General features: G+C 55.5%; 2 protein-coding genes across 10 annotated transcripts; one reads left to right on the forward strand and one right to left on the reverse strand.

Annotated features, from left to right (window-relative positions):
- Positions 1-575: 575 nt before the first annotated feature.
- Positions 576-11,462, forward strand: LOC124236235 (endonuclease 8-like 1). Of its 5 annotated transcripts, none has more exons than XM_046655081.1 (10): positions 2,919-3,489; positions 3,715-4,171; positions 4,338-4,457; positions 4,555-4,618; positions 4,920-5,019; positions 5,434-5,561; positions 5,882-5,909; positions 6,089-6,150; positions 6,324-6,488; positions 11,358-11,462. In XM_046655081.1, the coding sequence occupies exons 1-10, from the start codon at positions 3,390-3,392 to the stop codon at positions 11,400-11,402; spliced, it is 1,269 nt and encodes a 422-aa protein (XP_046511037.1). In that variant the 5' UTR covers positions 2,919-3,389; the 3' UTR covers positions 11,403-11,462. The 5 variants fall into 5 exon arrangements, with proteins under 5 accessions (XP_046511039.1, XP_046511038.1, XP_046511037.1 ...); XM_046655080.1 differs by lacking the exon at positions 11,358-11,462 and adding an exon at positions 6,672-7,064 and having other exon boundaries at positions 2,920-3,489; XM_046655083.1 differs by lacking the exons at positions 2,919-3,489; positions 11,358-11,462 and adding an exon at positions 576-738 and having other exon boundaries at positions 6,324-7,067.
- LOC124236234 (alpha-mannosidase 2C1) lies at positions 7,510-21,526 on the reverse strand. Of its 5 annotated transcripts, none has more exons than XM_046655078.1 (26): positions 19,276-21,526; positions 18,900-19,002; positions 18,307-18,430; positions 16,800-16,870; positions 15,244-15,353; positions 14,748-14,937; positions 13,472-13,578; positions 13,175-13,285; positions 12,719-12,811; positions 12,473-12,589; positions 12,149-12,244; positions 11,904-12,049; positions 11,404-11,527; positions 10,911-11,032; positions 10,699-10,784; positions 10,417-10,572; positions 10,094-10,191; positions 9,822-9,916; positions 9,460-9,564; positions 9,203-9,359; positions 8,943-9,086; positions 8,475-8,584; positions 8,289-8,368; positions 8,011-8,159; positions 7,820-7,929; positions 7,510-7,736 (listed from the first exon to the last, which is right to left on the reverse strand). In XM_046655078.1, the coding sequence occupies exons 5-26, from the start codon at positions 15,334-15,336 to the stop codon at positions 7,610-7,612; spliced, it is 2,616 nt and encodes an 871-aa protein (XP_046511034.1). In that variant the 5' UTR covers positions 15,337-15,353; positions 16,800-16,870; positions 18,307-18,430; positions 18,900-19,002; positions 19,276-21,526; the 3' UTR covers positions 7,510-7,609. The 5 variants fall into 5 exon arrangements, with proteins under 5 accessions (XP_046511034.1, XP_046511030.1, XP_046511032.1 ...); XM_046655074.1 differs by having other exon boundaries at positions 15,244-15,421; positions 18,877-19,002; XM_046655076.1 differs by lacking the exon at positions 13,175-13,285 and having other exon boundaries at positions 15,244-15,421; positions 18,877-19,002.
- Between the last annotated feature and the right edge of the window lie 71 nt (positions 21,527-21,597).

Consider the following 21,597-nt stretch of genomic DNA (forward strand, 5'->3'; position numbering starts at 1 on the left):
ACAGATGTTAGCTCAGGGACAGTCTTCCTCACCAAAAAAAAAAGTATTGAACAGATAAGCATGACAATGTGGATGGATCACAAATGCATTATGCTAAGAGAAAGAAACCAGATTCAGAAGTCTACATACTAAAGATTCTATTTATATGATATTATGGAGAAGGCAAAAACTATAGGGACAGAAAGCAGATCAGTGGCTGCCAAGGGGTGGGGTGGAAGTGTTGACTACAAAGGCACATGGGCAAATTTTGGGGGGGGGTGACAGAAATGTTTTCTCTCTTGATTGTGGCAGTGGTTACATGAGTATATGTATTTGTCAAAACTCGCACTCTAAAAAGGCTAAATTTCACTATATGTAAATTATATCTTAATTTAAACAAACAACAGGAGACCAGCAAAACAAAGTCACCCCATAGATTACTTAGTGGTCACAAGGTGTGAAACATACCTTTACAACACAGAGGTCTGGCTGCCACAGCCCTATCCATGATCAATTTCAGCCTCACTAAAGTGGGACAACCAGATGCTAGGCGCCTCCTAATGTGATGCAATTTGGAGTGCAGAGCAGCACGTAGGAGGTATCCTTGAAGATACATAGCCAGGTATTCAGATCTGATTCCCAGTGTCCAGGAGAAACTACAGACAGAGGAACAAGTTAACACCACCTGAGGAAACATTCAGCTAATCCAGAATGTGATCGGGCATCTCAAAGGGCAGCTGGCTCGGACTCTTCAGAACGGTATGAAAACCAAAAAAAAGGGGGCGAAGTGGGTTGGGGTAATTCCATCTAGATTAAAAATTATTTGAGAGACATATAATCCTTGATTGGACTATACCTTGAACAAGCCAGCTATAAAAGACATTTTGGGGACAATGAGGGAAATTTAGCTTGATTTCCCAAGTAGCGCTCCCTCTTCTGTGTTCTGAATGTGGACTAGGTGTTAGATGACATTAAAAAATTATTAACTTTATTAGGTATGATAAAGGTATCATGGCTTTGTAGGAAATTGCTTTTCAGAGATGCATGGTAACAGATTAGGGATGAAATATCATAATTTGTCTAATTTACCTAAAAATACTCCTGCCAAAATAAATGAATAAATAGACAAAGCAGGGAGGAAGCAGAAGTAGTACGAAGGGGCAAATTATGGCTACGGGTCAGGCACCAGGCCTGCTACACTGACAATGACATGCAGACACCTTACAGAGGCCTGCCGAGCCTGCCCAGACCTGACCTTGGTTGTGTGTCTTTGATACTGGCTGAATACGAGGTTGACATAAGGGAAACCCTATTGTAGAAAAGAAACCATATTGTAACTTTGAAGGATCTCTGACTAACTAACCCAGCTGGATATGCACCGGCCAGGAGACCCACCTGCTCTGTAGATGTTATGACCTCTGCTTGTGCATATACCTCCCAGGGGCAATAAGATGATAACTTCGTTCTTTTGAGTTCCTTAGGAATGTGATGACCCCCGAACAGAGAGTCTACGCTGATAGCCATTATCAATGAAAAGTGAAAGATCCAGTGTGGCAACTCCTGGGTCAACATTTCTAACCCCTTCTCCTGTAACCCACTGGCCTATATAACTGCTTCAAGATTCTGTTCCCCCCTTGAGATGGTTCTTTTGGACATTAGTCAGCCATCGTCCCTCTTGCTAGCAAGCTGTAATAAAATGCCCTTTCTATGCCACCTTTGTGTGGTAACATCTTCAGGCCCCAGCACACCCCGAGGTACACTCCAGCCACACAGGCCTTCTTTCAGTGGGCCAATCGGTTACCTACCTCCAGGCCTTTGCACTGGCTGTCCCTTCCAGCTAGCATGTTGTCTTGTCCCCACTCTTTGCCAGCTGGCTCTTTCTGAAGTCTTAGCCTAAATGTCATTGCAGAGAGACCCTCCCCCACAGAAACACCTGAAGTGGGTTCTGCTTCCGAGCCTGTTTTTTGTTGCTTGGCTGCACTTCCCACCGGCAGGTGGTGGTGATGATTCTGTTTGTATGTTATGCCTGACTGTGCGTGGATACTTAGCACCACCACCGGGTCTCAAGTGCGCTCCCTGCGCACATCTGCAGGTGCCTCTGCATTGAGAGGTTGCCAGTGTTTCCTGCTGGCAGTGCCTACCCTGTCCCAGACTAGCCAAGTGACTTCTCCCAACCACGCAGACAGCTGCAACCCAGGACCTCAGACCTGACTCCACATCACACCAGCACCGGACAGCAGGAAGCCAGGTTCCTCCACCACTTCCCAGACAGGTCACTGCCCCAAAGCCTTTGCCATACCCCAGACCCCCTAGCTCGGGGGCCCACCCCGAACAGACCCTACCACCTGAGTGAAGAACTACACTTCCCAGTAGGCTCTGGAGGAGCGACCACAGTTCCCAGCATGCTCTTAGCGCACTCCCACCCGGGCATCATCCCTGAGTGGCTGCCGGCTGGCCCAGAGCAGCGCCGGGCGCAGGTACCCTGCGGCGGGGACGGGCAGTGGAGCAGTGTGCAGCAGAGCTGAGGAGAGGATGGGATTAGGGGGCCTTGGGGAGGAAGGGAGCCAGGATTAACCCGGGACGGGCGACGGGGCTGAGGGGCGGGGGCCAGGAAGCGAGCCACCAAGCGCCCGCCCTTCGAGAAATTAGAAATCTAGACTTTCACCTTTCCGGCAAAACAAACCCCTTGCGGGTGCCAGGCCCCAGGCGGCGCTGAGGTGGGGCAGGGGAGTAAAGGAGTTGGCCCAAGTTAAATGCCCCCCTCTGCCCGACACACACCTTCACCTTCGATCTCACAACGTCCTGGGGGAAGAGGAAAGTGACAAACTATCCGCCTCCGCCAGGTGAGGAGGCGAAGTATGCTAAACTCGGACGGAGGCGCCGACTTGGGCATTTCCTACCATTTCCCCCATCCCCCCCCCCCCCCCCCCCCCATAGCCTGGAGCTCAGGGAGCCCTTCTTGGCCCCTCTGTTCTCCTGCCTCAGAGCCGTGCAGACCTGGCTCCAGCACAGATGTACCTGGAGACCCCTGCATTCCCTCCTCCTTATCCTGGCTCTGGTTGGACCAGTGGCTTGTGGCTGAGCCTCTGAGCATTAGTTTTCCCTGCTCCCAGCTCCCAGGCAGGGTCAGGTTCACTGTCGCACGTGGTGGCAACAAGCAGGCCTGGTTCTAAGCGCTCTGGTGGTGAACAAGCAGGGTGTCCACTCTGGGGTGGGAGTGGAGGTAAAGGCAGATAGATAACTTCAGGTCCTGGGAATACCACGAGGGAAAGAAAAGGTGTGTGTGGGGAGGGATGCTACCTTGGATAGGGTGGTCAGGGAGGGCCTCTCTCAAGTGTTCCCAGACTGAGGGGACAGCAGGGGCAAAGTCATGGGGATGGGAAGAAGAGCAGTGTGTTTGGAGCAAGTGAATGAGGGGGAGCCTGGGAAGATATGAGATGACAGTGTGGGCCCAGGAAGGATCTGGACTTTCTTCTAAAAGCAGCACGCATTCTTGGAAGCCCTTCGAAGGTATTAATGATCAAGGCAGAGTCACAGTTCCCCAGTGCCCTGAGCTTTCCCAGCATTTTCAGTTGGGGGTCAGGGGCTGTGGCCACGCCAGCTGACCTTCCTGCCAACTCTAGCTGGCCATGGCTCCTTCTGACCCTCAGGGTTCTCCTCTGTAAAATGGGGATGGTAATTCTTCTCTCACAAGGTACATACCTGGCCCAACCTGCTGTCATCCACCCCCAACAGGGCCTGGCCACCCCTCCCACAAAATGCCTGAGGGCCCTGAGCTGCATCTGGCCAGCCGCTTTGTGAACGAGGCATGTGGAGGGCTGGTGTTTGGTGGGTGTGTGGAGAAGTCACCCATCAGCCGCAACCCTGAGGTGCCCTTTGAGAGCAGTGCCTACCGCATCTCAGCCTCAGCCCGTGGCAAGGAGCTGCGCCTGACACTGAGCCCCCTGCCTGGGGCCCAGCCCCCACAGGAGCCCTTGGCCCTCGTCTTCCGCTTTGGCATGTCTGGCTCCTTCCAGCTGGTACCCAGGGATATGCTGCCACCGCATGCCCATCTGCGCTTTTACACAGCTCCACCTGGCCCCCGACTTGCCCTCTGCTTTGTGGACATCCGCCGCTTCGGCCACTGGGACCTCAGGGGCGAGTGGCAGCCAGGCCGCGGGCCATGTGTCTTGCTGGAGTACGAGCAGTTCAGGTAGGGCCAACACCAGGTGTGATGAATGCAATACTGGTCTCTGGGCCTGGCTCTGTTAGTGCCTCTGTTGGCCATTGAGGGGTGAGTCCCAGCCCCTCCTAGGCCTCCGTCCCTTCAGGGGGTGGGCAGAATGGGTCTCATGTGCCCCACGGCTATGTCCCTCCAGGGAGAATGTATTACAAAACCTAGCTGACAAGGCCTTTGACCGGCCCATCTGCGAGGCCCTGTTGGACCAGAGGTTCTTCAATGGCATTGGCAACTATCTGCGGGCAGAGATCCTGTACCGGTCAGCAGGCAGGCCATGGGCACGAGGGCTGGGGTGGGCTGGGTGTGCCCACATTCCCCACTGCTTAGCATGGCTCCCTCTGTCCACCCCATGGCAGGCTGAGGATACCCCCCTTTGAGAAGGCCCGCACGGTTCTGGAGGCGCTGCAGCAGCGCAGGCCGGTGAGGGTGCAGGGGGGGATGTGCACACACCTGTCAGTGCAGGCCAACAACAAGGGTACGGGCTGGGTCAGGTGTCTCCAGCTTAGCTCAAGCAAGTCCATTCTGGGCTTTGGGCCTCAGTTTCCCCTTCTTTACAATACTGGGGGGGGGGGGGGCGGGGGGGAGGGGGGGTGGTGAATGAACCATCTCTGAGTCCTGCCAGGCTCAGAGGGGGTTGGGTCTGTACCCTAGAGGGTCAGCTGCCTTCTGGGTGACCCTGCCTCATGCTGAAAACCAGGTCCTACCCCTGCCCCTTCTCCAGAGCCCGGCGCTGACCCTGAGCCAGAAGATCAGGGCCAAGCTGCAGAACCCAGACCTGCTGGAGTTGTGCCACTCAGTGTCCAAGGAAGTGGTCCAGTTGGGTGAGGCCCGGGAGGCAAAGATGGCCAACCACCTCTGCCTCAGCATGTTGTGTAACCTGGGACAGTTCCTGCCCCTCTCTGGGCCTAGTTCCCCTCCTGGTGAAGGGAAGTTTCTAGACATAGTTGTTGCTAAATGGACTAGACCTCCTCACTTGTCAGGTGTGTATGTCCTCTAAGCTGCCCATGAGGCAGGCAGGGCAGGGATTCTTAACCCCACTCCAGGATGGGAAAGCCATGGCCCAGAGTGGGGAAGACACCGGCCTGAGGTCACACAGCTGGAGAAGGGAGAGCCTTGGACCCCTGACTCAGTCCATCAGCTTGTATAGCTGAGGTCTGGGCCAGGTCTTACCAGGCTCCCCCTCCTCTCAACCTGAGTCAGCCCTCTGATCTCTGCCTGGTTCCTGTGTCCCACAGGGGGCAAAGGCTACGGGCCGGAGATCGGGGAGGAGGACTTTGCTGCCTTTCGAGCCTGGCTGCGGTGCTATGGCATGCCAGGCATGAGCTCCCTCCAGGACCGGCATGGCCGGACCATCTGGTTCCAGGTTTGGGCCCTCGTGCTCACACAGGGTGGAAAGGCCTGGGTCACAGCAGGGCAGGAGCTGGAGTCTCCCGGGGGTCACACTGTCCCTTCCCTATGCTGCCCTCCCTCCTGAGTCCCAGGGTTCCAGCTAGAGGAGCAGCCCATGGCAGGGGGGACTTGTTGATGTTGGCTCTGACCTGGCAGGGGGTGGGGGCAGTCAGAGTGGCTTCCTAAGGGAGGAGCTACACTGATCTGGATGGATAGGTTTGAGTGCTGCCTCTCCAAGGAAAACTATCCTACCCCAACCAGGTTGATTCCAGAATTCTCCTCATTCCATTTTAGGGGGATCCTGGACCTCTGGCACCCAAAGGTAAGCTACTTCTAATGTAATAAGCTAAGAGAGCAGAAAGGACTAGCTGCCTGCAAGGCTACAGCACCCTTCTCCCAGTCCCTACCCCAACCCTGGAGTCACCCAGAGTGGGAGGGGGGAGTCTGGAGAAATGGGGCCAAGGCCATAGGACCCTGCACTCCAGTGTCAGTGTCCTGCAGGGGGCAAGTCCCACAAGAAGAAATCCAAGGGACTGCAGCAGGGACCTGAGGACAGAACGGAGGTATGGCTCCCTGCTCCTCCCTCTTCCCTGCACTGTCCCCTGCCCTGGCTGCACCTCCCAGGCCAGGCGTTTGGGCAGCTGCCTTCCATTGACAGTGGGGGGCAATAGTGGGTCCTAACCAACCTCTGAACTGCTCTCTGAGCCCCTCATTGACCTGTCTCTCCTCCACCCAGGACCCTCCACCCCCAAGCAAGGCCCCTTCTAGGACACGAAGGGCACGGAGAGGCCTCCCTGAGCAGACTACAGCCCAGCAGCCCAAGGGGACTAGCCTCCAACAGGACCCAGAAGCCCCTCCAGTCACTGAAAAGGGAAGAGGAGGGGGCAACCAGTACTCTCAGGTGGGCCTTCCTCAGCATCCTCCTCTGGAGAGGGAAAGGGCACCACTGAAATGGGCTCTCCAGGAGAAGAAGGGATGGCAGTGTAGGTGGAAGGAATGTGTGGACAAAGGTGGGATCCCGGAAGGCTGTCTGGGCAGTCCTTAGCCTGGGGTCTGAGCTGCCACCTCACCTGTCCCCCCCTAGACACCACAGACCCCAAAGATGAAGCCTGACACCCCACCCTTGGAGCCTGAAGGGACTTCTGCCTCTTAGCAGGAGGGTCTCTTTGCTTGCATCCACCCTTCCCACTGCCTTGCGCTGCATCTGGAAGCCTGTGTGGTTTCCTGGAAGCAGGTAGTGGTTGAAGGGGGCTGGATGACCCTGGCCCTATGGCTGTTCCCTGCACAACTAACTATGATGTTTTTAATTGTACCCCACCTTCCCCATTTTTAAAGCTGATGTGAAAAATGCTGTATTTTTTATAAACTGATAAACTTGAACTTCTTGGCACTTCTTGGGCTGGCTGCAGAAAAGGTCTGGGATGGCCAAGTTGGGAAGTCCATCTCCTCAGCAAGGCAAACTGAGCCCCATCCCAGTCCTCAAGGCCATTGCTCTCAGAGGACAGTCTGCCTCTGCAGGGACAGGCCCTCAGAGGTCGTGCATAGACCCTGGCCCAGGCAGTCCAGGCTCCATAGCTCCTGCAGTCTGGGATTCCTCAGGGCCTGTAGCTGCTCCCCCTGCCTGGCCCTGACTAATCAGTGCTCCTCTCCTAGTGGGGGCAAGCCAGAACCCACCCAGCCCCAGGCCCCCTGCCTGCTGACACAGGGGAGGAGCTTCTTAGCTCGTGGTCTTTTAGCCAGCTGTGGTCACCAGTATCCCCCATCTCTCTCATGGGGGCTGCAAACCAGACCCTGCACACACAGATAACCTTAGATTTTGGCCCTTACCTCAAATGCCTGGGAAAAAGCCTTCTGCCCTCAAAGCCTGAGGATGGGCGCTGAGGGGAGTGAGTAGGGGCTACCAGCAGGGTTCCTGAGCCAAGGATTTATTGTTCAAGAGGTGGCTCATCCTGCTTCAGGCTGGGGAGGCAGAAATGAGGAGACCCCAAAGCCTTCCACAAACAAAACCCCGCCCTCAGGGACTCAATTCGGTGGGGGCTGCAGCACGAGCAACAGGGACCGCACTTGGAAGGGAGAAAAGGTGAGCTTTAGGCGGGCGTCCCGAAGGGGCAGGTGGCCAGCAGGGTCGCGCCGCTCCAGGAGGTCGCAGCTGAAGAAGAGGAGGGTACCATGAGGGCCCCGCGAGGGCAGGACTCCCACTCCCACCCCCATCCCGCCCCGTGCCCCACTCACAGGACGGCCTCCTGAACCGGCAGCGACGTGTGCAGCCAGCAGTCAACGTGGCTGCCGTGGGCCTCGTACAGCCTCAGGACCAGCGTGCGGCCCTGGGGGCTGGTCTCAGCCTGCAAAGGGAGGCGGGCGGTGGGCAGGGAAGTGGGCGGGCCCAGCCCGGGGTCCCGCCCCCGGCGTGCCCCGCCCCTTGCCTGCTTGACTGTCTCCAACACCACCGCGGGCGAGGACACGGAGAAGGCGCTCCAGGCGGCGGCGGGCGCAGGGCCGGGGGTGGGCAGCGCCAGCAGGGGGAAGTTGACGCTGTAGGCAGCGCGGATAACGCCAGCGTCCTGGAAGGAGCCTGGGCGCGGACCAGAGAGGGACGCGTGGTGGAAAATGGGGGTGGGGAGCGGGACTGCGGCAGTTCTCCCCATTGACTGTTGGAAATCTAGGCTCAGAGAGGGCCGAGGCGTCGGGGCACGGTGCTCACCCTCGTGTGGCATCAGCGCGTAGGTGAACTCGTGGCGCCCCATGTCGGCAGTGGCATCAGGGGCTTTAGGCGCCCGCAAGCTGGGGTAGGGAGAGTGGTACAGGCCAGGCTGGAGCTGCTGTAGTTCTGGCCCGGGAAGACCCGCGCCCCACGCCACTCCCCAGCCCCGGTGGGCACCCCACTCACAGTGAGAGGCTGAGGACGCTGCCTCGCACCGACGCGCCGTACTTGGAGTCGTTGAGCAGGGCCAGCCCGAAGCCGTGCTCTGACAGATCCATCCAGCGGTGCGCCCACACCTGCAGGGCAGAGCCAGACCCCCTTGGGGGCCCTGCCTCCTTCCTGTGCTCCAGAGCTCCTATCACTAGAGTGAGGGCAAGCTCTGGGACGACAGAGCTGAACTCCAGCTTTCAGGATAGGAGGCCCTGGGCACCCCACCCACCAGTCTCAGCCTCAGTTCCTCATCTGTGAAATGGGGATCCAGTACTTACCCCACCAGCTGGGTCTGAGTATCAGACTAAACAAAGCATTTAGCACAATGCCTGGCATATGTTAGGAACAGCAAATATTGATCCTCCTCCTCCTCACCTCTTAACCACCAATTAGTCTCCTCCAGCCAGGGAGGATCCAAACCCCCTACCTAACTGGATGTCAAACCTCAAATCGAGCCCAGTCCCAAGAGGTGTTGTAGTGGGTGGGCCGCTGCAGATGTCCGAACTGGACCTCATAGGTGGCCTGGGGGCTCCGCACACGGGCAGGGAACTCCACCTTCAGGAACTTGTGGGCCTCATGCCAGTGCACCTGGGGTGGAGGTGGGGGGGGCGGCAAGGGGAGGCAAAGACACACACAGGCTTAGGGCTGGCCCCTCCTCACCAGCGACACCTGGGGAAGATACCTACCGCCCTGCTCCCTGCTACCTCAGTGTGGAAGCGGACATAGGGGCAACCAACATCTAGCACGACCTCCTGGCTGAGCCGACTGTTGGCACTGATCTGCAGCAGGAACCAGGCGCTGCCCCGCACGCCGCCCTCAGTGCCCACTGCCAAGGTTCCTGCCTGGCCCAGCACTGGCTTCCTGTGGGACAGGAGTGGGAGGTGCTGAGCCAGGGGAGGCTGATGGAGGAGCCCAATAGGCCTGTATTCCCACCCCACCATCAAGTCCTGTCCACCCGCACCGTGTCTCTAGGTGGTAGTCCATGACGTCCCATGCGTCCCAGTACAGGGGGACATCATCAAACAGCACAAACTGGTTCCCCACAGTGCCCTCAGCAATGGCCTCCCTGGAAGGACATGGGGATTGGTGCTTTATAACTGGATGATCTTGGTCTCTCCAGCTGCTTGAGGTGGGGTACGGCAGGGTGAGAGGCCCAAGGAACAGGGGGTACTCCTAGCCCAGCCTGCCCTGTTCCATGAGTTGGTCCCAGCCAAGAACCACTGTGGGCTCCTATGGGCAGTGCTGTAGTCAGGGAACAAGGGAATGGAGTCTGGGATTCACAGGAGAGGGCAGGCATGGGAGACAGCAGTGAGGGGTTGGCACCTGCCAGAGGCCACCAGCACCAGGGATGTCAGGCAGCCAGTCGGGTCCAGCCTCACCCGGATGATGCCGTTGTCCAGAGTCACAGAACCATCAGTCTTGGTGGGAGGGGGCCTTGAAGCTGAGTCTGCAGGGTCTTTCCACAACCAACAGCACCCCACCCCAGCCCCGGCCCTGCCTGGCCACTTGTTTCAGGCTAGGGAGCTCAGAACTCCCTTGTTGTTAAGGTCAGCCCAGGACATCCCCTGGCCCCCATGGGATGTGCCAGTACTTACCTCTTGCACCACGAACACAGGCTGCTGGGGCAGCAGGGGCTGCAGTGAGGTGGGGGCAGGAGCAGGAGCATAGCCCATGCTGGGTACTGTCACCAGGGCTGGGAATGAGGCCTGGGCATCAGTGCAGCCTCCCTGACCTTCCATGAGCCTCGCTTGGGGGGTGAGGGCATTGAGAGTGGATACTACTACTACTCTCCAGCCAGAGTGGATGCTACTCTCCAGCCTGGGGCACCCCAGGACAAAGATCCCCAGGGAAGTATCTCCACCTCTCAGTCTGGCCTTGCTCCCTCCTGCTGCAGGGCAGCCCTTCTCCCAGCTCATACCTAGGCTGTGGGCCCCGCCAGGCCTGGGCAGGGCCAACACTTCAGTGCGCTTCCAGGGCAGTGTGTTGACAATGAGGAGGCCCTTGGGACCTGGCTCTCCAGCACACAGGGCGGCGGCTGCAGCACTGAGCAGTGTGTTGCCATGGGAACGGATGTCTAAGGAAAGACTAGTCAGTCATGGGTGGGCAATGGGCCTGGGATGACCCCTGAGTCCCCCACAGGGGACACCCTGGGCTCGGCCCTGGGTGTTAGAGAGAGCAATGGGAATGTCATGAGCCTAACCTTCATAGTGGCACACGGCTTCCTCCGCCACCAGCTGGATGCAGCTTCCAGTCACCACGTCATGGAACTGGTTCAGGAGCAGGAGCCTGCAGGGGCGAAGGGCAGGGATGGGGAAGGCCAGGAGGGTGGGAGGAAGGAAGGCTGGGAGGGGCAGCCACAGAGGTGTCTGGGGTGAGGTCAGGTGGGTGGCAGGAGGCAGAAGCTGGGCTGACCTCCAGAGGTCCTGCAGCTGGGCTGCCGGGTATAGGAAGTGGGCACTTCGGGCCAGGGCCAGGCTGCTGAGCAGCTCCACGTCGTGCAGGATCCGCTCACATTCCCGGTTCCCCTTCTTGATCTGAGCCCAGGGTGGGGGTTATCAGTCTAGAGTCTGTTCAAGCATCCCAGGACACCTTCCAAAGCCCTCCCTGCCTCAGAACCCCTGAGGGTTCCTCAGGGCCTCCTGGTTAAAGCTTCTCGTGGGGGACCTGTCCCAAATGCCTTCCTCCTCTCCCCTCATTCCAAGCCCCTCCTCCTTCAGGGATCCTCAGTCCTGGCTCCTCCAGGCTCCTGACCCACCCAGCTCTTGCACTTCTCTCCTCTCAGCTCCTCCTTGGAACACAAGCCTCTTCCCCAGGTCTGGGCAGGCTCTGACCCCTGCTTCCTTCTCTGACCCTCTGCAGATCAAGGGCACACCCTCCCTGCTCAGCTGGGCGACCAGTTCCTGACCTGGGCATGTGTGGTATAGGTGCCATTGTGCAGCTCCAGGAAGAGCTCCCCGACCCATGTGCACAGCTGCCCCGAGTCGCTCTCCAGCGCTGAGAAGAGTTGCCCCGGAGAAGACAGCTGCACTCTGAGGGATACCATCAGCCTGGGTCTCCCAGCCTTGAGGGGCCACATGGCTCACCCTTCCTCCACGCCAGAGTGGACAAGAGATTCAGCCGCGACAGAAAGGAGCCACCCCAGAAAGCTCCCTTTCCACACAAAGCCAGTTCTGGACACCCCAAGAGAGTTCTCTCTCTGGTAGGTTTAGGCCCCTTCCCACGCTCAGCTTTTTCCCCACCCCCACCCCCAGGTAGAAGTTGGGAGGAGCCCATGGTCCAGGATTGGAGCAGAAGAAGGCCCAGTGGAGGGATTGGGCCCAGTGGCTGAGCAGAAAGAAGGGCTCAAGGCAAGGGCTGGGGGCAGGACTGAGTGAGCACGGAGGGCTGCTGGCAGGCTAGCCTGACCTGGGCAGCCCATCTGTATTGCGCAGCCGCTTCAAGCGGTCCACCATGGTCTGGGTGGGGCCGCCACCTCCATCCCCAAAGCCAAAGAGAAAAGCACTGTGGTTGGTCCGCCCTTTGTCCTGATTTTTGGTCACGGTCTTCAGCACCTGGACAGGCAGGGACAGGTCAGCATGGGTCAGCCTAGGAAAGGATACCCAGCCTCTCCACCCTGACCCCCCTACCTCAGCTACTAGGTGCTCTCTCACCTCCTCCACACTGCCCTGCATTCCATATGAGTCACCAGGTGGGAAGTGGGCCAGCACACGAGAGCCATCCAGCCCCTCCCAGAAAAAGGTATGGTGCTGCAGTCAGGGAGACAGGGGCAGAGGAGAGAGGCCAGAGCCAGGGCTGAGGCAGAACTGAGCCCTCCAGACCTGCCCCTGCCTGGTGTGTGACCCTGGGGGAGGCATGTCCTCTCTGGGGGAGGTTGGGTGGTCTGTTCGGGACCCCACAATAAGCCTGGGGAAAGGTGAATGGGCCAGGTGGGGACCCAGGCCCACTCTGACCCTGACCCCCTGGGGCCTGCTTACCGGAAAGGAGTTCACCAAGTTCCAGCTCAGCTTTTGGGTCAGGAAGTGCCGGATGCCACAGCTGCGCATGATCTGGGGGAGCTGCGCTGAGTAGCCAAACGTATCTGGCAGCCAGAACTGTGGGGAAAAGGGCCTCTGGGGCATGGGAACCAGGACTCTTGGCAGAGCAGCCACAGCCTTAGCCCCTCATCACACACGTCAAGCTCCAGCCCCATCTGCCTACAGGTGCAGCAGCTCCCAGCCTACCTCGGAGCACATCTTCCCAAACTCCTGCAGGAAGAAGTTCTGGCCCTGCAGGAACTGCCTCACCATGGCCTCTCCACTGGGAAGGTTCCCATCCTGGCAACGAGGGAAGAGGGAAGTGCTTGGGGTCAGCATCAGCCGGCGAACAGGCAGGAACTCAGGCCCACCCCACCCCATCAGGAGAAGCCAGAAGCCTGACATGGGCTACCGCCAGTGCCAAGGCAGTATCCATCTCCTTATTTCAGGCAGGACGGTCTGTGTGCCAGAGGGGAAGTTCCCGGGACTGGGTCATGCAGATAGCCTGTCACATGCTTAAGACCCTCTTCCCCCTTGGCATCCCAGGCCTTAGGATTCCAGGGACTAATAAGGGCTGCCACAAAACGGAGGCAAAGGGCAAAACTGAGGAGGGAAGGCCATGACGCTATGGCCTGAGGCTGAGGGGGTGCAGACTGCACTTACCATCTCCACCCAGGTGCCCCCCACAGGCACAAACTGCCCACGGCAGGCGAACTCCTGGAGCTGGGCATGCAGCCCAGGGTAGTGGCTCTTCACCCACTCGAGCTGCTGTGCCTGTGGGGCAGGTGGGGTGGGAGCTGGGCCAGGAGTGATGAGGACCCCACCCAGGGCTGAGTATCTGGGGCCCAGTGGGCAGCTGAGGGTAGGGCAGAGCCATGACCCTCAGGCCTGAGAAGCCCTCGGAACCTCACCCTCAGACCTATTGGGCTTCAGGTGCCCCCACACAGCTGTCCCTCTGACCTGGGAGCAGACAAAGATGAACTCAGGGTTCTGCTCCATCAGCTGCACGGCTGTCACCCAGCTCCGGGCACATTTCCGCACAGTCTCTTTGAAGGGCCAAAGCCAGGCTAGACAGGGAAGAGGGTGGAGATAAAGGGTGGAGGGTGAGCAGCAAGGTCCCCAGCTCCTCACAGATCTCCAACCTCACCCCTGCCTCCCAGCACTCCAACCAGGCCAAGCCTGGGCCTCCAGAGGGTCATCCCAGCTTTCCTCCCATCCTAGGCCCTTTTCCCTGTACAGCCCCGTGGCATCCCTCCAGAGCTGTCACTTCAAGTCACTCCTGCAAGGTGGGAGGAGAGGGTGGGGAAAGGAGACCCACAGGGCTATCAGGTCAATTTTACAGCTCAGCAGATGGAGGCCCCAGGCCCTGGAATAGCCTCACCCTGAAGTTTAGATATCTCCAGAGAAGATCCTGTAAGAGGCAGCAGGGGTTAACTCTTCCCCTGCACACACGATGCATATCCCAGAACAGATGGGGCTGCCTGAGCCAGCCATCCTGAGTGAGACACAATAGCCTCTCCTGACCTCTAGGCCTCAGTTCCTTCCTTACCAGCCTGGAGTTCCCCCCAGACCTACCCACCCAGCCTTGGCACATCAGAGAAAGCCCTTGTTCTTGTGGCTCAAAAACTTTCGCTGCATCAGATTCAATACCTTGGGGAGCTTGTTAAAAATGTGCATTTCCCATAAGCCTCATAGGTACTGCAAACTCATCAGGTTCAAATCTGAACTCCTGATCCTCCCCAGGAAACCTCCACCTGCACTTTGAGCTCCCATCTCAGTAACTCCCATGTCACTCTTCTCTGAGGACTTGACACCCATGTCAAACTCTTACTCTATCCGCACTCAGTTCAAAGGTCACCTCCTCCATGAAGCCTCTCTTGAATCCCCCTGACCCAGCTGGGTTAAGCGCCTCTTCTGGGCTCTCCAGACCCCTATACTTCCCTCCATCGTGGCACCAACTGTGCCTGCCTATTTTGTGATCATCAGTCTCTATAATCCTACCCTCTATTATCTACCATGGGGCCACATGGGGCATCAGATTTTGTTGAAAGAATAAATGAAGCCACACCTAGCAAAGCCCACAGTCCAGTCCCTTTGCCCCATTTTACAGATGGGGAAAACTGAGGTCCAAGAGGAGCAAGAACTTGCTGAGGATCACGCAGTGCTTCCAGGGCACAACCAGGGCTTCAAGGGCACTCCTGCCTCCCCCAGCTAACCTGGCCAGCTGCTGACCTACCTGTATCAATGTGACAGTGCCCCATGGCGTGGATGGTATGTTGGCTTTCACCTCCACGTTGGCCAAAGAACTTGGAGGCCAGGGCCTGGGCCACGGGGAAGGTCTCAGGCTGGGCAGGGTCACACACGTTCACGATCTGGTTGGCTGTGTATAGGGCCTGGAAGCTGCGCTGGTTGTCTTCCCCGAGGCCCTGCAGGAGGGTTCTGCCCCTTAATCCCTGTCTCGAGCAAGCGGAGTCTACAAAACTAGGCCCTGGCTGATCTCCCAAGGGTTCTCAGCAGAGCTCCTCCCCACCTCCAACCTTTTGCTCCTGCTGGTCCCCCTGCTCAGTACTGTCTACCTCCTCCCTTTCACATAGGGAAATCCTCTCAACACTCAGGCAGGCAGAAACACTCACTATTCTGGATCCCCAGAGTCCAAACTATCTGACCCAAGAAACAATCTCTCTGCAGCAGGGCTCTGGAAAGTGACCGGGTGGGGTGGGGGTGTCCAGTACCTTGGCCATGCCCAGCAGCAGCTCCAGATCCACCAAGAGCTTGTGGACATCTTGGTGGAACACGGCCAGCTCAGCCCGGCTCACTTGGAACATCTTCTCTGGGTCAGGGGCTGCAATCATGGTTCCCTTACCGGCCCCCAGGAGGCCATTGCAGGCTACTTCCACATAGAGGGTCATGCTACAAATGTGGGGAGCAGCCTCAAGTCAAGGGACTGGCAGAGGACTCTGGGGGCTTAGAGTGAGAGGACCAAGGAGGCAACTAGCTGACCCCTCTCCATTCGCCTCCAGGATCCACCACCCAGAGTATCCCACTGCAGAGCCTCAGGTACATGTGTGAGAAGATCACGGTAGAAACACCAGACTGAAGGCATGTTCTGTGGATGAGCATTCTACCTCGGTCAGGGAGAATAAGTAGCCAAGTTTGGAACCGTGTGAATTATGCTGCTATTTAGCCTTTTATTTGCAAAAGCTGTCTTTACAAAGCACTGACCTGGTCTCAGAACCCTGTTTGCATATTATAAACATGTTTGGATCTCCAAGGTCCAACCTTTCAGAGAAAGATCCATCAGCCAACACAGGGCAGGCCACTCCTTGGAGCAGCATGTGGGCTGTGTGCTCTTCTACTCAGTCGTCAGAGAGCAAACGTGACTTCCTTGGGGAAGCCTTCCCTGACCCTCCTCTTACCCCTCTCCCAAGTCTGGAACAGATTTCTCATATCGAGCTCCTAGTATTTTCTTTCAGAGCCCTCATCAGTTTTGTAATTTTTTTTTTTAAAGATTGGCACCTGAGCTAACATCTCTTGCCAATCTTCTTTTTTCTTTCCCCTTCTTCTTGCCAAAACCCCCCAGTACATAGTTGTATATTCTAGTGGTATGTCCTTCTGGTTGTGCTATGTGGGATGCCACCTCAGCATGGCCTGATGAGCAGTGCCACGTCCACGCCCAGGATCCAACCGGCAAAACCCTGGGCCGCCAAAGCAGAGCTCGTGCACTTAACCACTTGGCCACAGGGCCGGCCCCAGTTTTGTAATTATATAAGCATATATGAGTCTCCCTTGATGTCAAAGACCACATACTCACCATCATACTCCTGGTGTCTGGAAGCATTGGGCACACAGCGTTCAATAAATATTATAAAGTAAAATAATGTCTAAGAGGAGTTTTTAATGATGTCATAAAATGCGCATGTTATAATATAGAATCAAAAAAATTAGAATGCAAAATAGCAAAGAAATACAACCTCAACTAGTAAAAACTACACCTGAAAGAATTCCTGAGATGAATGATGAGATGTTAATAATAGTCATCTCTAGGTGGTGGGATAATGGGAGCTGTTTACTTCTTTGTGCTTTTCTGTATTCACCACAAGAAGGCAAATATTATTTTTATAGTCAGGAAAAAAAAATCCTGCTTTTAAAAAACAAACTATGAGATTTGAGGATGGTTGTGTTCAAGGTGGGTATGTTTCTGAGATCACTCTGGGCCTCAGCTCCTCTTCACCCACTGGTGCCCCCTCCCCCACAGCACTGGTCAACCAGGGCACAGGGACTCACTCACCTCCGGGGGTCTCCTTCCCCCAGCCTGTCAGTCAGGACATAGCTGGTCTTCTCCCCCTCTTTGGTCAAACCCTGGTGGGGAATGGAGTGAAAAACACAAGGCCTGAGGCTTTTGGACAGTTCAGGTGAAGTATAAGCTGAGGGAGGCTTATACTCTGGGTCCCCAGCTCTGGCTCCTCTCTCCCAGGCAAGGGCAAGATTGACAAATCAGGGAACCCTGGAAGCAGGGCCCCAACCCCCTGGCAGCCAGTGCCATGACCACCAAATGGCACCTGTTTACCAGCAGAAAAGCCTCTGGTCTTATGGGAAGGGTCTTGGGCAGGCATCAGGAGATCTGGGTGTGGCTTCTGGTGAACTCTGTACCCCTGAATAAGTATCTGAAGGGAAACTCTATGAAGTCAAGTCAGGGACAAGTTGGCCTCATTCTCTGCTTTGTCCTCAGTGCTTAGTACAGGGCCTGGCCCAGAGAGGGCACTCAGGAGACATTTGCTGAGCCAAGGGAGCGAGGGGGCTAATGAGGGAGGGAGGGGGTTGCCATCTGTCCATACAGGAGGAACAGTCCTAACCTGAGACTGTGAGTTAGTCCAATTGGAATGGAAGCTGTGTGAACCTGAGCAAGTGAACTAACCTCTACATAACTCAGTTTCTTAATCTGTAAATGGCGTAAAGACTCACCATATAGGATTAAAAAGATTAAACGTGATATAGTTGGATAGATAAACAAGACATTTAATAGTGGTTATATCTGGAGAATTGGGGTTGAGGCGGTAAGGAGAGATCCATTCCTTCAGGGGAAGAGGACCTAAATTTTTACTTTTTTTTTTTTGAGGAAGATTAGCCCTGAGCTAACATCTGCTGCCAATCCTCGTCTTTTTGCTGAGGAAAACTGGTCCTGAGCTAACATCCGTGCCCATCTGCCTTTACTTTATATGTGGGACGCCTGCCACAGCATGGCTTGCCAAGCGGTGCCATGTCTGCACCTGGGATCCAAACCAGCAAACCCCGAGCCACCGAAGCAGAAAGTGCGAACTTAACTGCTGCACCATCGGGCCAGCCCCAAATTTTTACTTTATATTATCCAGAACTGTTTGAAAGTTTCCCCCTATAAGCATATATTACATATAATAAAACTTAGTTTATTAAGAACTAAAAATAAAAAGTGATATGTCCTGCAAAGCCACTAGTCTGGCACCTGGCACCTAGTAGAGTTAATAAATGCATCTGTTGTACTCAATATTACTATATTTGATTAGTAACTATTTCCAGCCCAGAATGGTAATGTGGTCAGTCAGTGGCAGGGCTGGTCTAGCACAAATTACGTTGAGACTCATCAGCTATCCATTTGACGTCCCAGTATGAGAGGGACCAGTTATACAGGGGCCCAAGCGGCAACTTCCCCATTTCCTGAAATTCTGATACCACCCTGAGGCAGAACCACTCAGCTGTGGCTTCTCCAGAGACCAGGGCTGAAATGTGACCATACCTGTCCCTAGGACAGGGCTCCTCACCTGGACAGGTTCCCCATCGCGCCACACCAGGCCTTCTCCATCACTTTCCCAGCGAAGGTGAACTTCCTGACCCACCCATGCTTCCGGGATAGTCAGCTCCACTCGGAACCAACAGGTCCACCATCTGCAAGAGAGCCACTGAGATGGGCCTAGGGATTGAAGCTCTGTCCTTTTGACATATTTCCTTGGATTAAAGGTTAGCAGGGGCTTGAGACTTTCTCCAAGCATCTGCAGCATCACAAGACATTCGGCTTTGATCCACAAGATAGGAGTAACGGGATGTGCAGCAAGGTGAGGAAAAGAGGCACAGTTGTCAGGGGTCCGTGATCCGTCCTAGAGTGTCCTTCCTAAGGGGAGTCCAGGGACTGGGAGGGGGGGGAATGAAAACTCCCATGAAGACTGAGGGACCAGGGAGCTGTTCCCAGCAGAGGGTGCTGCTCTGCCCCAAGAGGCTTAGGTCCAGGGCAGAGGGCCGACATTGGAGGTGTGGCCCTCGGGGATGTGATCAAGCCGGGAGGGTGACCCTCCCTTTGGCCCGCTGGCTCCGCCCTCCCTCTGAGCGTTACCCACGTGGGTCCGAAGCTGTCGCCGACCTGCGCGGGGCGGAAGTCTTGCTGGACGGCCTCCTGGTAGGGAAGCCTCTCCGGCGTCAAGAAACTGGAGAGCGCGGCCACCGGGCAGCTGTCCCCGAAGAGCCTGGGTGGGAGGGGCCGGTGGGCACGCTCGAAGCCGCCCCCTTTCCGCCCGTAGGCCAGCCGGCGGGTGGGGACACACGTTCCCTTGATTCACCGCCGAGAGGGCCGCCCCACACCACAGCACCCCCCCAACCGCTCCTCTCGGGCCCCTGGCCTGTCCGCTGCGGGCACTCTGTCCCTCAGCCCGGGTGGCCGCAGCTTGAGTTTCCCCCCGGAAAGCAAGGCTGAGACGCGCGAATGCGGCCTGCTGGCGCCCCAGGCGTGAGGGCCACACCTGCCGCGGAGGTTACAGTCGGTAAAGTAGAGCGGCGACACGAATTTCTCCACCCGCTCCAGCGTAGTGCGCCAGTGCTTCAGGGCCGGCGCCGCCGCCATTGCCATCGCCGGGCGCCCGCTCTTCTCCCCGGAAGGCCGCCGGCGCTGCCGGCGCGGTCTACGGCCTGGAACCAAAGGTTCCGGCGCCTTCCAGCCCCGGGCAGCTTTTCTTGGAACACCAGCGGCTCTCTGAAACTCCGCCGCTGTGAACTTTGAGCAGGGAGCTGAAAGCTAAAAGCCGCGCTGCGGAGGTCTTCCTCTATCTTGTCCGAGCTGGTGGCCACTGGGCAAATCCCTACATAAAATGGGAAGTTGGACGCTTAGATTCTCCGAAAGGCCCGGGCCAGAGACAGAGGAATATTAGACACGACGGGCAGAAGCCTCGGCTGCTGCAAACGCAGGTCACCCAGCCTCAGAAGCACGCAGCGGGTACCCCCTTGCCCTCCAGTCTCAGCCCGACCTCTGGATCTGACTACCTCCAAAAACCTCTCTGCTTAACATGGAAAGAGCGCCAGGGAGCGGTGCTTCCAAACTGATCGGCAGACACAGTGATAAATAGAGAGGGCTTTGCATCTAGTAACCTGCTTCCTCTACAATGTATTTTAAGTGTGTACCTAATTGTCGCACATCACCAGAAACTCTGGAAAGATTTTGTTTTGAGATGGCAGATCACAGCATAGCATTCAAGATCCTAAGAGAATAACATTTCACCACACAAGACTGAAGAGTTTGGAGACGCCATAATGCCAGAAACACCACCGATTTCAGTCTCACATTACCCTTATAGTCCATTGGCTGCTTTTCTTCCCTGCTAGGATTGCCAGGGAGTCCTTGTCTATAAAATCATCAGGAAGAAAAATATATACACAACATTAGCCCTGATATTTTAATGGAAATACTGACCAAGTCAAGTTTACAACATTTCATTGCAAATCACATGGAAAGGTGACTAAGTACAGAATACCAAATGTAAGTTAAAATAAAGGTAACTTGCTTCTATAATACAGGCTGGGTTTAGAGCTTGGAGCTCAGATGTCAGAAGGCAGGAGGGATAAAAATGCTGCTTGTGAAAATCCTGGCTGTAGGGGAAGCTCCCCCCGCTTTTTGGTTGCACTGGTGGGTTGGGTTTTCCTCCTGCCCTGCAAGCATAACTACTCTGGACATAACCCTGTGCAGATACAGCAACAGCTGGGGCTGCCCCTGGTCAGGCCCCATAAATCTCCCCCGTAATTCCAAGTCAACAAGATCTTTCTTGAACAAGCACGGAGGATTAGGTGAGTTATTGCTAGGAAAACCTGAGATCTTCCCCCCAAACAGTATGTAGCACTCTACCCCCAAAGTCAGGCACTGCCCACGCTTCATCCCAGGATCTCCTCCCACAAGGCTCTTTTGGACTCAGTCTCCTGGCCTGGATCGCCCTCATCTACCCACCCTCCAGCAACAAACAGTCTAAAATCAGAGAAGTCTGTGTGTGTTTCTAAAAGTCCAGAAGACAATTTGTGGTTTTTTGGTGGTAGTGGTGGCGACTTTTAATTAAAAAGCAAACAAAACCACACAAAATACTGCTGGTTACTTTACAACTATGACTAGGGTAATGGTTGCTGAAAAAAAAAACCCACCAGAGTACTAGGAGGGGCTCAGGTGGTCTTTGTTCAGAAAGTCCAGGCTGACCACATATAAAAATCCTAATCACTCATGTTTAAATGCCTGCCAGTTTAAATTTATGTCATTAAAAAATATTTATATATATACACACACATTCCATTTGTGGTTGCTAATGAAATGCGTCAAATCTTCTCCCTCCCAACTCCATTTATACCACACACCTTACGTACACTTCTTTTAAATACTGATTTGGTATTTAAGTTGTTCACCCCCATTTACAAGAAGGGTAAGAAAAAATAGAGAGACATAAAAACTACATAGCTGAACAACTTACCCGAATATAAAATATTTCCAAACAGTTGAAATAAAGGCAAAAAAAGTACTAAAATAATGAAGTATTCTATTTTAAAAATTTGGACTTTTTGACTTGGGCAAGTGCAACTGATTGCTAACTGAAGCAAAGTCCTGTTTGTGCCGTGGATGAGGAAGTGAAGCCCAAACCCTGCTTCACCACAGGGCTCTGCCGAGGGCAGGGGACGTGGGCTCAGAGTTTATTCCTTAAGTAAGAACCAAGCTTTATTTATTTACAAAAAAAAAAGAAAAAGTTGGGGCAAGGGGGAAGACAAGTTTTTCACAAAAGTACTACAATGGTAACTCCCTTTGGTAAAAAGTGTAA

Source organism: Equus quagga, chromosome 2 (assembly GCF_021613505.1).
Source record: "Equus quagga isolate Etosha38 chromosome 2, UCLA_HA_Equagga_1.0, whole genome shotgun sequence".
Lineage (NCBI taxonomy): Eukaryota > Metazoa > Chordata > Mammalia > Perissodactyla > Equidae > Equus > Equus quagga.

Excerpts from the sequence above, each read along its gene's own strand:
- LOC124236235 (XM_046655079.1), top strand. The coding sequence starts at position 3,390 with ATGAGGGGGAGCCTGGGAAGATATGAGATGACAGTGTGGGCCCAGGAA. Across the intron at positions 4,458-4,554 it reads CGGGCAGAGATCCTGTACCG|GCTGAGGATACCCCCCTTTG; the intron begins GTCAGCAGGCAG and ends ACCCCATGGCAG. Across the intron at positions 5,020-5,433 it reads CAAGGAAGTGGTCCAGTTGG|GGGGCAAAGGCTACGGGCCG; the intron begins GTGAGGCCCGGG and ends TGTGTCCCACAG.
- LOC124236234 (XM_046655074.1), bottom strand. The coding sequence starts at position 19,382 with ATGGCAATGGCGGCGGCGCCGGCCCTGAAGCACTGGCGCACTACGCTG. Across the intron at positions 12,590-12,718 it reads TTGGGAAGATGTGCTCCGAG|TTCTGGCTGCCAGATACGTT; the intron begins GTAGGCTGGGAG and ends TTTTCCCCACAG. Across the intron at positions 7,930-8,010 it reads TGTTGGAGACAGTCAAGCAG|GCTGAGACCAGCCCCCAGGG; the intron begins GCAAGGGGCGGG and ends CTCCCTTTGCAG.